Raw genomic sequence first — 18,608 nt, 5'->3', positions numbered from 1 at the left:
TTCAGGACGCTGCTGGTTCAGATGATGAGTGCGGCTGGCACGGGTTACTGTTTCAACACAAAAAGGGGTCGATTGAGGGACAAGCTGGTTTTGCGAAAGCATGACCCCATAGGTGAGGCGAACCATCAATTTTACTTCATATAGATCCTGTTTTCATTTGAGGAACACAAACTAAGTGGCTCAAAATTATATATTGTGCTTTGTGTCAATGTTATTATAATGGTAGAACCTGATCTGATTTTCAAGGAACCCCCAAAAATGATGATAATTTCGAAAAGGACCCTATTTCAAAGTATAAAGGCAGCTATATATATTCATGTAAAAACATCCATACTGTGTAAGGAAATATTATGTACTGTATTTCACAAACTAAAATATATATATACATGATTGGCTTTTTATATTGTCATTGTGCTAAAGCCAAATAATTTCACTTATTCTGGAAAATTCAGTTTGTATTAAAATTTTCACTTAGTTTTACATATACAGTACTGTGCAAAAGTCTTAGGCACGTTCGAATTTCCACTGTAGTGCTGTGTCAGTTGGAAATATCAGTTTGCATTCCTTTTGCCATTAATTGTAATTATCCAGTGAGATTTTTATATGCACAAGGAGTCTGACAACAGCCGGTATGATCTGATCTCACTATCATCGAGTCAGAAGAAACAGAAAACACTGAGACAGACGAAATAAAGAAGAACTGTGGCAACGTCTCCAAGACACGTGAAGATCTACCTGACAAACTATGAGCAAGTGTACCTGGACCAAAGCTGTTTTAAACGCAATGGGTGATCACACCAAATATTGATTTGATTTAGTTAATAGAATTAATTAATCAATAAAATCTATTTATTTAGACATAATAAATAAATAGACATTATTTTTTGAAAGCATCCCCACTTTACAGCATTTTTACCTAAGTGCCTAAACCTTTTCACAGTATTGTAGACTTGCAGGTCGGTTTCTTCATGTGTCTTGAGACGTTTCCACAGTTCTTCTGGATTTGGTCTGTTTCAGTTTTCTTCATGTTATCACAGACGTACTCCATGATCAGATCAGATCACACCGGCTGCTGTAAGACTCCTTGTGCATATCGAAATCTCACTGGATTATTACAATTAATAGCACAATGAATGTTTGGTAATGTGAACTGATATTTCCTACTGACACACTGCAGACAAAATATATAAATAATTGGCTTAAAATAATCTTTTGGTGAAAATGCTAAGACTTTTGCACAGTTTTGTATTGAATTTAATTCAAATGTATTTATATACCACTTTTTTATATATAATAAATATCACCCCATAGCCATTTTATTATTGCCCTAAACCTCCAGTGAATGAGATAAACTCACTACTGAAAGATACAACAGATATGCAAACTGTTCCTGAGCATATGTATGTCCCAAGAAAGAAGAGAATAAACACTTAGAAATGAGTATTAGTAACACTTTAAATTAAGGTCTCATTAGTTGTTTACATTAGGCATCTATATTAGTTAAACTAAATTGAACAATACATTTACAGGATTAATCTTAGCATATTAATGAAAATGGTAATGTTACTTGATTTTTTGTTTTGTTTTTTGGTCTTGATGGACTAGATCTGCTACACTGCTGGTGTTCATTTATTAATGGACTTGTTACTGCTACTAGATACTCAGACACACTGCTGTGAGCATGTAAGATATGCTGCTGCATCAATAGACCTACATAAATAGAGTACATAACATAAGCAGAAATAGACAGGTGGAGCTGGGGAGGTGGAGGGTTTCAGAGGAACTCTGATGTCGCGCTGGAGGACTAGACTACACCAAACACTGATCCAGACTATTTAAATGTTGAGCAAGCAACCTCATTGGCTGCTGAAATGCATGCAAGTACCTGAGCATTGCGAACAGTGAGGTTTGCAGTGTCTGGTACAGTATTTGCTCTGCTGTGCTCTCCTCTCTTCTCTGCGTCTGTATTCAGCGTCCCGCCTCTGGACTGTGTTATCGTCCTGTTTACAGACTTAGAAATATTTCCACACAAATTATATTTTGGGAAATAATTACAATGCGGACTGGAACAGAGATCGGGCAAAAAATACAAACAAAAAAAAATGTCCGGTTGCTGGTGCATCTCTATTTAAAGTCGCATGAAACAGACGTTGCGATCGTTTTTTCTTCCCTAGTTTGACGTATATCAGAGTGAAAACTTCTCGAACAAGAACAATGCAGGACGAGACTTAATATTGTCTGTGGGGAATTGATTGGATGGTTGTGGTTTGCTATTGGTCGATCTCATGTGAGTGACAGGTTGCTCCGCCCACACGCCACTGAACACATCGTCAGAGAAGAGAGATGCCGCTGCAAGAGGGAGGGGGAGTTATTTTGATCCTAAATTAACATTAAAAACAAAATCATGTGCCTGGATAAATCATTTGTAATAAATACTACAATATTACATTTAAAAAATAAAGATCATCGACTTGATTTCATGATGAATTTGATGTTTAGCATTTACTAAGGCATTTTTAAAAGCAAAAGTTAACATCTGTTAACATTAGTTCTGCACTGTGAACTAAAATGAACAATGAACAATTGTATTTCTATTAAAGTTGGTAACATAAACAAGTGAATAAAACTCAAATATATATATATATTTTTGTTCATTCATGTTAGCTAATGTATTAACTAAATGTTAACAAATGAGACCTTATTGTAAAGTGTTACCTAAATGTTTTTCAATACACTTGTTTGTCATCGCCTATTTTTTTTCTAGGATAATCTATCGGATAATTGTGATCCCATAATGTGATTGCATGATTTCTGTCTTTTTCAGTTAATATTTTTTTTTTCTTTTCTCTTCATTGCTCTCCACAGTGAACAAACATGTTCTGTTCTTTGAGAAGAGGAAGATACGCTCTCTTTAAAAATGGGAGAAACTTGTGATACAGACACTGAGAAAAAGGACTTTTAAAGTGTTATTGGCCACAGTGTGGTGATCAACTATGACAGAAGATTTACATGAAATCAAAGAGCCGGCATCACTGCAGCTGTGGATAACTGGTGGAATTAGACCAGAAACGAGTGACACATCCTGTCAGGATAATGTGTTGTTAAGAACATTACAATAAGTCTATTATGTTGGATTCGTTCATTTCTTTTGTTTCCTTTTTTCTACCAAGTCAAAATGTTAACCTACTGCAAACAATGAACCACCTACTCAATGACAGATTGCTTTAGGCTGAATTTGTTGGCATAATTAGCCAGCAAGATTTATTTTGTAGAAAAAAAACGAGATCTGTGTACATAATTGTTACCACAAAAAATAACAGCAATTCAAACATACAAAACCACCTGTGCTGCTTGTACTTTCTTACGTATATAGACGTTTTCTCTGCAACAACTGTTCTTATCTTCATTGATGCTTTCTCGATTACAACAAACAGACCATTACTTAAATTCCTGAACTTTCTCCCATTACTGCCTTTTGAGATTAACTTGCTCTTGCTTTCAACAAAACTGACCAATATATAAATCTCTTAATAGTGAATTGTGAAAAATATGGAAGCTTGTTTCCACCACTGAATAAAAAGATGAAAAGGTATTTGCTACTTTTTAATCTCACAATTCTGACTTTTCCCCCCCTCAGAATTGCGTGAAATAAACTCGCATTTCTAAGAAACAAAAAAGTCAGAATTGTCAGATGATATAATCATTAACAAATGAATAATTGCTAGGAAATGACATCATCAAGACCTCTCCAGTACTTGGTATTGTTTATTATACATGCAGTAATTCTGTGGACACTGTGCACAGATTAATGCTGGTGCCGTTGTTGTTTTTTTTGGTGTGTCACCTTCAGAATAGTTCAGTTGGCAGATCTTTCTGAAATGGAAAAGATGTTTGAGTGCCGACCGTTTGTACAGACACTGCTGCGACGAGGTTGGCTCTCCTGGCCATCTCTTCCAGCGGCATTGTGGGATATTGGGCCATGTAGAAAGCCAAAGCACCAATGAAGCTGTCGCCTGCTCCCTGTTAAAAGAGTTGTTTTTCAGTTCAGTTAGTGGCATTAATGCTCATAATGCAGTCGAACAGAAGAACACTGAATTTTTGAAAAACAAATATGACAGCAGGGGGTGCCGTCATACTTTTCAATGCTAGTACGCAAGTCCAAGGTTGTAACTTTGTACACAAATCTGGGTAACAAATGACATCAGAGTGTGCAAATCCCTAAATAAATATTAAAGCATCAATTGATCCTGACAATATTTAATGATGATGACATGGCTTTAATTCCGCACTATTTGCGCGCGGCTGAGTCATTTGTGTTTGCCGTTGTGTAAGGCACGCTGAGTAAGTCTGGGCACAGGTCACAGAGGTCAGTGTGAAACAACACGCATGCTTGAAGCTTTTCCTGACCGCTGTCATGCCTCAAAGTCTTGTGAAGCTCTTCTGTTATGAGATGTCTGCTAGCTGAGACATGCAGCATGACATTTTGTGTTCTACAACTTTTGTTTTCTCCCCCTCTTAGTAATTTCACTATAATCCGTATTTTTGGGTGAATCTGTCAACAACATGTCAAATCATATCTAACCTCAAATTTAAAAAAGTACAACATTTTGAGGCATTAATGCTAATAAAAAAAGCATACTGTTCATATAATATGTTTGTTGGATTCAGTATATATCTATCCCTTCAGCTGAAAACTCGGCTACACTACCAGTCAAATTATTTTTTTATAAATGTTGAAAGAAGTCGCTTAAGTTTGCCAAAGCTGCATTTGTTTAAAAAAAATTGTGTAAAATAACGGTTTCCCCGCAAGCGTTTAAAAAGAAAAGTTGCCCATTAGTGTCAGCATTTTTTGATATTTTCTTTTAAACAAAATGTTCATGTCTCTGAATATTATTAATATCTGAACATGCAATATATCGAAAGAACAGGTCATTTTCTTTCAAAAACATTTTATTCCTGCTTAATGCACTCTTGAATGTGGGTAATTTGTTCCTGTGATGGCTTAATTTTCAGCAAGCATTAGTCCAGTCTTTACTGTCAAATGATCCATCAGAAATCACTATATGTTGACACTAATATACCTTTGTGAGCATAAGAGACTTCTTTCAAAAACATAAAAAAAAAAAAAAAATCCTAAACTTTTGATCACACACACACATTTTCCAAAGATCATTCTTTTCCCTAGTTATCGTTATTGCACACTAAGACCCACTTTTCCATCTCCACTTGTTTATATTTAATTATATATATAAATTTGATAAGGACACGGGCACGTTTCACCATGCCTGCAGGGGGTAGACAGAGATCTAGGGGAGGGGTAATAGCAGGTGTAGAGTTTAAGATGGGAAAGCACAGAGGAATGCAGTGATGTGCTCAGATTTAACCGCAGATCGCCCTGTCACTGGTTCTCACAAGTCTACCCGATTACTCATCTCAACGGCCTGCCTCTAAACCATCGATCGCTATTACGCACCAATGACTGTCCCTTCAGTCTCCTCCATATTGCCACAGTTGTCTAAACTCCCCTACTGATTGATGACTGAATAAAGTGATTTGTGCAGATAAGAATTCATTACAAAATGATCACAGTCCACCGTTGCACAGTTAAGCACTGGTCATGCATGTCGTCTGTTTGGGTCGATGGAAGACCATCTGCAGTAAACTTTTTTATTGACAAAGAATTTCGCATTTTTTAAATTTCTCTCTAATTTGTATCACCACCTGCTAATGAAAATGTAATGCTTTCAGTCGCTACCAAATATAATGGGTGTGAATACACCATATGTTTGTATAAAAAAAACAAAAAAAACTACTTAGATACTATGATGTGTTTATTACCATGCTGAATTGGGCAAAAACATTATATCTCCCAATTCTGCATTAAAATGATCATCCTTCACTTTTAAAAAGTCTGCTTTTGTCTTCACAGGCTGCATGGCTAGCCTTCAAAAGTGAGAATGACTTCTGACAACAGTTGACTGAAGCGTGATGTATCTGTAGTGACAACCAGTAGCTTCCAAACAGTCCCAGATAGACCTGTCTGTCAATCATATGACAAAACTATTAGATGTGGTCAGTCAAAGACCGAAGTTTATTTTACATTACGCCTCTGAAAACTTTGAAGATGCAGGACAAATTGCGTTCTCCAAAAAAGTAGTTTCTCCAGAATTTCTGTACCACAGCGTTATGTATGCCACGAAATAACATGAAATGCATAGAAAACATGACATAGTGTTACAACCAATTTGACTTCTGACGTATTTCCAAGTGAAAAGATATTGAGAAAAAAATATAGTCTGTATTTTAGCCAATGGGAATTAAGTCGATTCCTATCAGAATGGAACCATGTGGTTAAAGGGGAGGAAGAGGTAAAAGAAGAGGAATTGGTTACTTCATCCGAAAAGTAAAGTAGTTCTAGTGAGGATAACAAAGACAAAAAATTTTCATTGAAATAATGTGCACAGATGAATTGTGGACAATTAATACAGGAACATGTGTCAAGGAAATGAATATGATTCATTTTGAATGCATGTTGAAGTCTGACAATGTGATACTAAACTAATATCTACTGTGCTAGTTTGAGATTATGGCCAGTGGAGTAAAAGCTTGGGAAAACATGATGGTCATCACAGTTTGTATCACAACACTTTACACCTGCAGTGTGTCTAATAATTTAAAAAGCTATAAAAGCAATGAATGGAGTGGATGACTCACGGGTGACGTGAGCAAGATGCATTCAAACATCCAATACCAAAGAGCAGACTGAGAGAATGACCACAGATTCACAACTTAAAGAGAGCCCAACAACAACGGTTATTCTGTTGCTGCTGAAAAACCATAAGGATTTCCCAAAGGTTGGTGTATCATAACGTGTTCCTACGGATGGTACAGTACAAGCTTTAGAGTTTGTTGACGGTCAAATCTTTAATCTTGAAGAAAGACATTTGGTGGTCTGAGTGGTCATCTTGTGTCACCAAAGTACATGTGGCTAGAACATGGTTTCTCTCAAAAGAATGGCTGCTGTCCAATGTGGCTCAGTGTGGGTTCTTCTTTGTGGGTTTCATTTAGTCTCTTGGTGTGACGACACCAATGTCGGTTGGAGGCATTCAGTGCTTTCCGGTAAATACTCACCACCGTCTCCTTTAAAGATCCCTGTGGTGGGTCCTCTATGTCTCTTTTCATGGAGGTGAAGTTTGGCTGATTGTGATTGTCTGAAACAACTTCAAGCCTTTATTGTCTGGCTTGAAGGCAGGGTTTTGGAATTGGGTCGACATCCAAATGTAAGAGCACAGGCCACCCACAGTCCATGCTGTAGGGTCTCTGTAAACACACACACGAAGGCTGCAGATAGGATCACTTTCTCATGAAAGGGTCGGTCAGTGTTGGATTTATGAAGGCTTGTGTAAGATATATGGAAGAAAGGGAATGATCTTAGAACCGGTATGTAGCCACACAGAGGGAAACTGCTTACGTGTACTTCCAGTAGTGTTTAACCGTGCTTTTCATGTAGTGCCATACCACATGGCTTTTGATGTGATGTGAAGCTGTGAAACTGCCAAAAGATCCTTTTAACTTGAGACTGCTTAGTGTCCAAGAGAAAGGATTCCTTGATCAAGAGTACACAACGGTTCGGTCCATTTGAGATGTGCGTAATGTCCTCTTAAGGGGGACAGATGAGACCCACTGATTTTCTTTCAGTGCTCAAAAAAACAACCGCACCAGCAACTCAACTGCTGAGTTAAGAGTCCAAACAACTCTCTTCGCAACCTCTGGGAACAACATAAAGATGTGAATTCTCAGTCGTTGTTGATGGGCGGTCTTTCATTGCTTTGGCGTGTCCAATGCGCTAGCATAACTCCTCCCCAACTCCACTTCATACTGAAGAACTGACACGCCATACTCTTTGCAACCTTACAACTATTTGATCAAAACTGTTTTGTGGCATTCTCTCTTTTCCTCAGCGAAGGAGCTCATCGCAATGACACCAGTTGTTGTCCATGATGTTCACGTTCACGTGGTGCTTCTATTCTTATTTCTGCAAACTTAATGACGAAGCAATTGGCTGAAGAGAGGCTGCAGTAAGTGACTGAATCTGTGAGCATGCTTAGACGATTACACATCGTTCATCTCTGAGTCAATGCGACAGACCCAACAGTGAGGAGTGATTTAATCAATGACAGATAAATGTGACATTCTGTTATCAAGTGTTTCAAGTTTATCAGCGGGCAGCTGGCTTAAAATGTTACAAATAGGCTATATCCTTGGAATCAAACAGAAATATTCCCATTCCTGTCCATAACCAATGGTTTCTAAGTAGTTCTGTATTAACTGCAGTGCAAACTAGGGCAGCGCGATATATTGAAATATCGCAAATATACATATCGCGTTACGATAACTGAATGAATTTAATAGCTCAAAAGTGTTAGGTCGACACAGAGAGCAGACAGGACACATGACCGTTGGATTCGTGTGACATGCTTAATGGATAATTCCGGTATTTAGCACTTTGAGTCTGTTTTCTAGTTTGTTTTGGATGAACTAGAGTGGTGGACACAGAAATTTTGACGATGGGTCCGGTCTCGACTTTTTGACTCTTTTAGAATCGCCTCTGACCGCTTCAGAGTGGCTGTTTACCGGTATGCACAGACATGTCCTTAAAGGTTGTATCAGTGATTTCTGGCCCAAAAATAAATGTCTAATCTTTCCTAACGATCCGCTAGCTGCCCGCCCCATAAGCATGCCGTCCAAAAACCGCGTCTCTGTAGGCAGCGTAGGCTCTGAGATCTGCACACAAAAACAAATGGGTACAACCACCACTCAAAAGCAAAATAAACAGTGTTCCAACCAATCATTGACAGGGGCGGGTGTTGCTCCGATTTCGCGTCCAGCCGTGCACGAGCGCAAAACCTCACAACACCCGCCCCTGTCAGTGATTGGTTGGAACACTTTATTTTGCTTTTGAGTGGTGGTTGTACACATTTGTTTTTGTGTGCAGATCTCAGAGCCTAGGCTGCCTACAGAGACGCGGTTTTTGGACGGCATGCTTATGGGGCGGGCAGCTAGCTGATCGTTAGGAAAGATTAGACAATTATTTTTGGGCCTGAAATCACTGATACAACCTTAAAAACAACATTTAACGTTCGTTTTCAAAACTGTGCAACTCACCGAGTGGTAAGTGGTGTTCGTTGATGATTAAAAACAAATATTTCGGCGCAATGTATGATTTCAATCCGTGTTATTTGCTATAGTGGAACTATTTTTTCAGATACCTCACAACCGCGTATAAACTTCTGCTCGATATTTGAGTCTGAAGCGTTAGCACACTCCCGACCACTTGATAGCGGTAGCGCAGTAATATCAACGAGCAATGAGTCCTCCAACAGAAATCAATGCGATTTTACAAAATGCCAAATAAAACATGACAGAAACTGTATTTCGCTACACTACTTGTTTTGAAAACGAACGTTAAAAGTTGTTTTAAGGACATGTTTGTGAATGCCGGTAGACAGCCACTCTGAAGCGGTCAAAGGCGATTCTAAAAGAGTCAAAAAGTCGAGACCGGACCCATCGTCAAAATTTCTGTGTCCACCACTCTAGTTCATCCAAAACAAACTAGAAAACAGACTCAAAGTGCTAAATACCGGAATTATCCATTAATGTTATTAGGTGCAATAAGCGAAGTACTCACGCATACTGAAAACCGCCTCATGTAGCATGTAATCCCGATTCCAGTTGACAGTTTATATGGCCAAATACACACAAAATGATGTCAAAATGCCCGTCTTGTTGAGCATTCACGTAGTCAGTTACGTCTTAAGTGGAGTAAACAGTTGAGAAAGAAGGTGCGCGAGTATCAATGTATTGGATCCGTGCAGCTCTTAAAGTGACAGCATCCTAATAATCCTGCTTATATCCGTGTGCTTAATGTTAATTTTAATCAAACAACAATATACAAAGAGAAAATCACTCACTGCTCTTGACTGAATAACTTTTATATAGCCAAATGAATAATCAGTATTTAGTTCATACAGTGAAGACTTAGCAGTGTTTTATTTTTACATTTGATTATTTAATTTCTGCTGTTAAATAAACCTAATGTAGGCCTACCTGAAACCACAAACCCCCTGGTTTAAACTGATGTTAAAATGACTTACTTTTTATGTAATGCTACAGTAAAACACTACTTTTTACTTTCAGAAGTTGTAAGGATGATTTCTTCTCGAATGTAATTTTTTTTTAAAATAAAATGTATGTTGGTTATACCATTTTTCCCATTTTTATATATATTTTAATATATTTTAAATGTATCTTACTAGTGGTCGACCGATATATCGGCATCGGCCGATACGTTTTTCTGATTGGCTGATGTGTTGGAAGCGGGACTTTTATTTTGACGGCGCTGCAGACTTTTATTTTGACGGGCGGCGCTGAGAACACCAGCCAGTGTTGCCAACTTAGCGCCTTTGTCGCTATTTTTAGCGACTTTTCAGACCCCTTTAGCGACATTTTTTTTTAAAAAGCGACTAGCGACAAATCTAGCGACTTTTTTAGACAAACCTCAGTAACCTCCAGATGTTGCCAGTACTGTTCTGCGAGCGCGAGCTCTTGCTTTCTCCCTGCCGTCACTCTCTCTAACTGCGTCTACCTTGTTCAGTGAATGGCTGAGACGAGCAGCAGCACATTCATGTGTTGAGCGCGCGCCAGTTTTTTTTTTCCCCACGGACTTGTCACTTATCTGCTTCTCTTTTGTTTTATTTTTAAAGAGTTTTGTTTGACCATTTTAATTTACTTTCTTTTCTTATGCTTATTACTTGTAATACTCGCTATCAAAAAGCTTTCACCCAGTTCCCGAACTCTCTCAATTCAGATAATTTTACACATATAAAAAGATTTAGTCATTCACTATATCATAGCTACTTGTTCTATTGTCTGACAAAAATAATATAGGCAATGAGAACAGCTTTATTGGACATTCGGCTATATTATATTATATTATATTATATTAAAATACAGAATGTTAGCATGAATTTAGAGGGAAAACACATTAGGCAGGCAAAGCGCAAGTACGACGCGATGACGTCATGAATATGCTAATTAGCACATGACGTCATCTAGCGACATTTGGCGACTTTTAGGGAAGGCGTCAGCTACTTTCCTTTGAAAATAGTTGGCAACAGTGACACCAGCACCTGAGAAGAGAACGGCAGCGCCATATCACAAAGCGCTCACTCACATTCTCCGTCTTCATTAGTTTATGATCTCTGTCAGTCAGATCTAATACTTTGTTAGGCAGAACCGTTGGCTACAGAACTGGTCAAAGAAAGTAAATCGTATGCGAAAAAGTAATACGTTTGCTTTTATATTATTTGTAACCGAAAAGGCAAACAATCAGCCTAAAATACTTTCTCATTTACCGTCAACATTCAGCAAATGCGCATCTATATCATTTAAACAAATCTCTGAATATCTAATAAACATTAAATTTCACAAACCTTGCAGATTTAATCGAATCCAGCTGTGATATCTTGTGAAGTGTGCATTTGTAGCCTGCATAAACGTGTTCCTGCGAGTGACGGTCCGTGTGAAGTGAGTGAATGCGAACAGAAGATCAGCTTTACAGGAGACTCGATCGAAAAACTTTAAATCCTTCATTTTAAAATATGATTTGCTATATCCAGTGGCCCACTGTGTCATATTCATGTCGTTTTCACTGTGTGCTGTATGTAAAATTAGCGTTACCTTGTCAAAAGTCAAAGTAAAAAAAAGTCTTTATTTGAAAAAAATAGGATTATCAGTGATTACTGATTAATCACCAGATTACTGAGTGCCCTGTTACAGCATTTACTTCCTTTTTATTCACATATTCATATATTTTTAAACAATTACTTTATTTGTGAATAATTCTGTAATAGGATTGCAGATTCAAGAAGTTGCCATCTAAAGTATAGGGCCTAAGCATGTTTATTTTAAAGATTTTAAAATATTTATTAAATTTATTAAATATTGATTTATATAAATATAAAGTGTGTGTGTGTGTATATATATATATATATATATATATATATATGTCTATGTCTGTGTGTGTGTATATGTGTGTGTTGATATATATATATATATATATATATATATATATATATATATATATATATATCGGCTTTATATCGGCCATCGGCCACCCTGCTCTCTAAGATATCGGCATCGGCATCGGCCATCAAAAAACCCATATCGGTCGACCACTATATCTTACACTCTTAAAGCATTATCATATCACATATTGAATTTCGCATTATTTAACGACTTATAGATAAACTCTATATACAGTTAAGCTATATGGCAGCCCTAGTGCAAACTGAGCCACATAAACAAAAAGACAGCGTTTAAATCATGCAATGCCAGAGCATCCATGCCTATTCTCTAAATAACAGGGGTTGTTTAGTATGAAATACTGAGATTTGGTGACACTGCAGAAAACCCTGGATTCAGTCCAAGGAGCACAGAGCAACGCTGAGCTTCGTGACTCACACCACTACGCTCGGAGAGAAGCCCGGTAAACACTTTAACCTCCAATTGAATGTTCTTTAATGACTAAAGATAGACCTCACAAATAAACACAGTCGCCACATACTGTTAAAAATGACGACAGTTCTCTTTTTGGTCTTAATCGGTAGTGATACTCCATCATTCTAAGAGAATAAGCTGATGGAAACATGCCTTGCTTTTGTCTAGCCAACCGTTGAGATAAAATCTGGCACTTGGCCTCATTCCCTCCTCCTCCTGGTTTTTAACAAGTGGGGGAAAAACAGAGTTACTGGAAGAGGGATCAGGGCATCCAAAAGAGTTAAACAACTCAAGGATTTATGGGTCATCAAAGTGCGCGGGAACAGGCCGACCGCCACGTGGAGACCACAGCCAGGCGGACTCCCGCTGAGAGGATCTCTGCTGAGCACTGAGTCACCCAGAGAGAGCAGGGGCAGCCCTGGACAACTCTATATATCTGAGTGTGTGCGTTTATGAGGCGTTACAAGTAGTGTTGTCAGAAATATTGATATTTCGATATTTATTGATACTGAAATATCTGAAATGGTTCCGATACTCTTTTCAGCAGTATCGGTCAATTGACAGTTGGACACACACCCGCCTCCACTCACTCACTCCGGTTGAATTCACTCCGGTGCTTGTGATATGGATAATTTTACTCATTCCCACAGGTTTCGCGCGAGCACCACTGATCTATATATATATGGCGATCTCATAAAGTCGCATCTCAAACATGGCTTATTGCGATTAAACGGTGAAATACATACAAATTTATGTCAAAATGCCGGTTTTCAGTATTCAGGTAAACAGTCAGTTTTGAAACATAATATTTGTGAGAAAACGCATGTTGTGTCAGTATATCAGTATATTGGATCCGTGCGTAAGCTTGTAAAGTGACTGCAGCCTAATATTCCTGCTGCTCTCTGTAACTTATTTTGTATTCAAAATGTAAAAAAAATGTAATTTACAAAATTTATATAATAAGCAAGTTCATCATGAATCCATTTTCCAAACCGTGTTTTTGTCTCATCTTAAGATAACCGTGTTTTTGTCAATATACGGATATAATTCCTTTAGAATTAAAATATCCCCACATCATCACACACCCTTCACCATACCTAGAGATTGACATGGGGAACTTTCCATAAGATCATCTCTCAATGCAAATCAAACCAGCTATTAGCCTACATGAAATAACACCATGCCGATCTCTAGTTATGGTGAAGAGTATGTAATGATGTGGGATATTTTAATTCTAAAGGTCAAGGGAACTTTATCAGGATGCAACCTGCCTTTAAAAATAAAAATCTGCTGTCTCTATGGGAATTTAACATCGGGGTGTCCTGACTTATGCAGCCTGTATTTTAAGGAAGGACATTTATTTATGTACGATACATTATTCATTCACAAAGAAAATTGGTGTCCATAAAGGTTGGATTTTTCCTCATTTTTTAAATTAAGGCATTAAAGGGACATTGTGTAGGAATTTCTCCCATCCAGCGGTGAAATTGTATTTTGCATTCAAACGAATTGTGCTCTCCAGCTCCTCGCTTTTTCAAATGCGTGTTGTTGCATCTACGGTAGCTGTTATGTACCAAAAAGCTATGACAGGATGTCTTCTAATAGCACTTCGTCGAGTTTTCCTTTGGGTGAACAGGTTTGTTATTTCAAACAAACTGCAACTTGACACAACGAACACATGAATGTTACAGTATGAATAATAACAGTGCAATGCAGCCTTTTAAACTTGCCGGGGCCGTGAAGCGCCTCTCACTGCTCTGCTCCTCCGTTTCTGCTGCTTTCAGTCACGTGACGCTGGCTCTGAACGGAAACGCGTTGTGGAAACGCAATGCCCTAGTACTTTTTGACCCTCTCTGCTATTATAGTTTTTCAAGATAAATTCTTAGTTTACGAGGATAAGTCAGATAATTGGCAGAGGTATTTGTACCCCACTGAGGACATATTTATGAATAAACACATTGATTTTAGATAATAAAATACCTAAAAAACTACACATAGTCCCTTTAAGATCAATTTCCAAAAGATGATTTTCTATTCTTCTTTTTAGTCAACTTTAGCATGGGTGTGTTAACTTATGCTAGGCACTGTATATAAACAATTAATGATTAAAATGATTGAATGTCCATTTTAAGTGTTTGCACAACACTGATAGGGCTAATAAATGATCGACTAGTTAAACATTTTTGATTGAGTCAGTGATAGAGGAGGCAGTAAAGGATGAATGGGGAACGGGCAAGTCATGATGCAAGCCATACTTTCATCTGCATGTTTCACACTAATCGCTAGGCCACATCTCTGGCATAATAATCCATGTTTTATGAAAGAAAAAAACTTTTTCACATGGGTTTGAAATTTTTTGATTTTCAAAAAATATTAAGTTAAACGAGTCAAAAAGGTTTAACACGTCATGAAGAGAACAGATGTCGTTTCGAATGCACCGAAATGAAAATTCTTGGCCGAAGCCGAATAATAATGAAGCGCTTGGCCGATGGCCGAATACCGAACGTGGTGTTTCACATTTTTTCCATTTATTTTGCCAATTTTTTCACCATTGCATTTAATTAAATAGTAAAAATATGCTTTTTTACTATTTTGTCTTGCTTTTCATAGAAAAAAATCAAATTGCAAAAATACAATTTATTTAACACTGATTTTTTTTTTTTTTTTTACATTTCAGCAGATATTATTTAAACAAAGCACAATATAACTTAAATAATTAAATTAGTGAAATAAAAAATATATTTTTATTTGGCCATCTTTGAAGCCCCCCTTCTTGAATAGCCTATTTTAGGCCTATAAACTGACTGCTGAAAGAATGTAACTAAAAAAGTGCATTGAAAAGTGCAAAAAAAAAATGTGGATGAACCCACAACAAATGAATAACTGTCCTAGACATAAGCCTACTTTTGCGGTTTACATACACTTTATCGTGGGCGTTGACATGTTTGCATGGATTGCCTCAGATCATTTGGGTTTCTAACGTTTTTCTTAGAACTTCATGTGGTCTTACGGTAGGTGTGGCATGAAGTTCTGAAATTGCTTGTAAACCAAGTAAGATGTGGTTAAAAAATGAGAACTGAATTGCAAGACAGAATAATAAAAATAAAAAACAGAGAAGCAGTGCAACCTGTTTTGAGCCATTTCTGGTCACTGATGGGACATTTTTATTGCATCACACTATGATGTATCGCATTCTAATAGGTGACTAATAATTGATCTTGCTGTTCTTCACAAGATTCCCTATTGGTGTTTAAAAAATAAACAGGAAATATGAGTTACTGTGACGCCAGAACTACCGAATCCATGCATTATGAGTATGAGTCTCTTTAGAAATTACAATCAGAAGAGAAACCAGAAGAACCACATCCACAATTACCATGAGATTGATGTCGAAATTGTGAAAGTGTGAGGCAAACAAGTAGCTATATTCAATCAACATATACGCAGAACGCCAGACTGAACTCATGACAACAATCAGCAAAACAGTCTTGTTTTAGTAAGAAATGACGTGAAACATACATACATTTTTTCTCTTCTCATGTCAAGATTAAAGCGCACACCACAGCAGAATCCAAATATTTCAAATGATGAAAAAACTGTGTTTACTACCCATTCACAACATACTACTTCAAATATGAATCATCCTTGTGGATCATGGGCATATTATGACTGCTGACTCAATATCATTCACACAGATGACTAGTAGCATGGCAAACTTGTAGGGGTATATAAACATCTGGTTTTCTCAGACACTATGTCATATAGTTTAGCTTCACGTGGACCACCAACGAACCGTTCACAGACAATCTGATGTATATTACATACAAAAAAAAAAAGGAAAATTGATCTATCCAGTCTGATTGGTGATACAATTTATGTTATCAATTTGTTTTTGTGGCATTTAAGTTACTCAAACACAAGCTTATAAAGCACAATTTTATATTTATATATACACTTTCTTTTTTATGTTATGTCTTATAACTCAAATAATACTAATACTTATGTATAGAAGAGGTGTACTGTAAATAGTACAAGGTCTATATCAATTTTCCATTTCCATTCTCTAACGTCAATGCAACCACTGTGGATTTTCCAATCTATTTTTGAATTAGACAATTTTGTCTATTACCTATCTACAGCTGAACTGTGGTTGGTTTGTGAGTTAGATGGACTCTGCCTATTTAAGTAAGTGACATGAAGTAACATGAGAAGGCCAAGTATGGTAACCCATACTCTGAGTTTGTCCTCTGCATTTAACCCAAAAGTTAGTGCACACACATTAGGAGCAGTGAGTAGCGAACACACACAAACACTGCAAACCTTGACGCACACACACACGGCACAGTGGGCAGCCATTGGGGGTTAGCGACCTTGCTTAAGTCGTGGGTACTGAGGGTGGAAGAGAGTAAAACCTGCTGCTACTGAGAACTGAATCCGCAACCTTTGGGTTTCAAGTCTGACTCTATAACCATTAGGACACGACTGGTTCTTGGCCAGTTGCAAAGTTCAATCTCAATTCACATTTATTTATATAGCGCTTTTCACAATACACATCGTTTCAAAGCAGCTTTACAGAAAATGCATGAAACCTGCAAAATGAACCAGATATCTACAGTCAAAAGGTTGCTTCTTTGTGAGACTAACTCAATGAATGCTGTTATAAAAAAAAGAGTAAATTGTTAGAGAACCTACCGCTAGTGTGTGATGAGTCACAGACTTTGAGCGCCAGATATATCTGCTGCAGATAACTAACTCAATATGCCACATAATACATTTATTCTACTTCAATACACATCAAGAGCAATGTTAGAAAAAAAAGAGGATTAGGTGTACAATGTTCAGTTTTTCTCGAGCTGTTACCAGTTATACACCTGCCAGACAACAATTTGTTATGCAACTAAAACATAATTTTTCCTCTCACCAAAAATAATGGCGACGGATGTTGGCAGGTTCATGTATATCGCAGCCGCAGCACTAGCCATTATTTTTAATGGAAGGAGACTTAGGCATGTTATCCAAGCATTAATGGCAAGGAAAGATCCTTATACTGGGGAGCGGCCACGTATGAGGCGTTTTTGGGAGGTTTTCACAGAGGAACTCCAGTAATTATTTAGTATTTTATGAGTTTATAAAAGTCTCATCTTCTGTCCAAACATTCCACGCCATCTTTAAAGAGTGATCATGTGACTTTTACATACGCCAGGTGACCTGTAAATGCGAAAAAACTTTCCATGGCAGTTTTGCGAAATATTCCTTTTTCGAATTGCTTGAAAAACCACCACATGCAAGCATAAAATCTTTTGTGCGATATAACGGAGTTTTTGCAAAATTGAAGTGTTTTCATTGGACCATATTTTAAATTTTAAATTTCAATTTGAGCCAACATTTCATGGTGTGGCCGATGTAGGTATGGGGCCCAAACTGATTGATCCATGGGCTCCATGTTGGCCCTATCTGAATTAACCCATGTGAATCTCATATAGATTCTGATTGGGGCTAATTCAGATGGTTGACAAGGGGAACATACCTCGAGCCCAAAACCAGCCTACATTGGCCCCACCAAGAAATGTCAAAAGTCAACAGCAGTCTTACCGTGGTATCGGCAGCAGTGGTCGCGCTGGTGGGAATGTGTTTAGGGGCCGTGTTTGTGGACTGACACACCACACAGCCCTGTGGCCCCAAGGTGACAATAACGGAACCACAACCTCTGCGCAGTAGCTCCAGGCCCACTCGACTGGCATCCTCCACTGAGGTAACGGACAGACCCGTCAACAGCTCGGCCTGAGAGGAACACCACAAGATAAAGAGGAAACAGTCACACTTATGCTCATAACGGTTATGCTAAGAGCTAATATGCAGCTTTGCTAATATGTTTGTATTCTAAACCACGGTTACAGTTGCCAGAAACATACTCTATGTTCATGAACTCAAACACTTCTAGCTATCAGCATTATTTTTTACCTAAAGTTGTATACATTGACCATGTTCTGCCTGAATACTCAATTCTGATTGGCTAGAAGGTCATAAAACCCAGAGCCGTTGAAAAACAG

General features: G+C 37.7%; 2 protein-coding genes and 1 long non-coding RNA gene across 4 annotated transcripts in view; 2 read left to right on the top strand and 1 right to left on the bottom strand.

Moving 5' to 3' along the window:
• The window catches only part of mrpl33 (mitochondrial ribosomal protein L33), a 5,463-nt gene extending 813 nt beyond the window's left edge, over nt 1-4,650 (top strand). Inside the window, exons 3-4 of the mRNA XM_077238317.1 lie at nt 6-112; nt 2,866-4,650. Of these exons, the coding sequence (XP_077094432.1) occupies nt 6-112; nt 2,866-2,915 (157 nt within the window). The 3' untranslated portion in view covers nt 2,916-4,650. The remainder of the gene's footprint in view (nt 1-5; nt 113-2,865) is intronic.
• Nucleotides 3,231-18,608, bottom strand: part of rbks (ribokinase) — a 32,162-nt gene continuing 16,784 nt past the window's right edge. For both annotated transcript variants that reach the window (XM_077238316.1, XM_077238315.1), the window contains exons 8-9: nt 18,151-18,339; nt 3,231-4,020 (exon numbers count right to left, since the gene is read on the bottom strand). In XM_077238316.1, coding sequence (XP_077094431.1) covers nt 3,847-4,020; nt 18,151-18,339 — 363 coding nt within the window. In that variant the 3' untranslated portion in view covers nt 3,231-3,846. The remainder of the gene's footprint in view (nt 4,021-18,150; nt 18,340-18,608) is intronic.
• Nucleotides 4,924-5,080, top strand: LOC143746496 (uncharacterized). Its single transcript, XR_013206570.1, has 2 exons — nt 4,924-4,981; nt 5,014-5,080. It is a non-coding gene; the product is annotated as an uncharacterized LOC143746496 (long non-coding RNA).

The sequence above is a fragment of the Siphateles boraxobius genome, unplaced genomic scaffold (assembly GCF_051911475.1).
Source record: "Siphateles boraxobius isolate OS27281-9 unplaced genomic scaffold, OSU_SipBor_1 22, whole genome shotgun sequence".
Taxonomy (NCBI): Eukaryota; Metazoa; Chordata; class Actinopteri; order Cypriniformes; family Leuciscidae; genus Siphateles; species Siphateles boraxobius.
The sequence above is the reverse complement of the archived record's forward strand: the minus strand, read 5'-3'. Positions and strand labels throughout refer to the sequence as shown.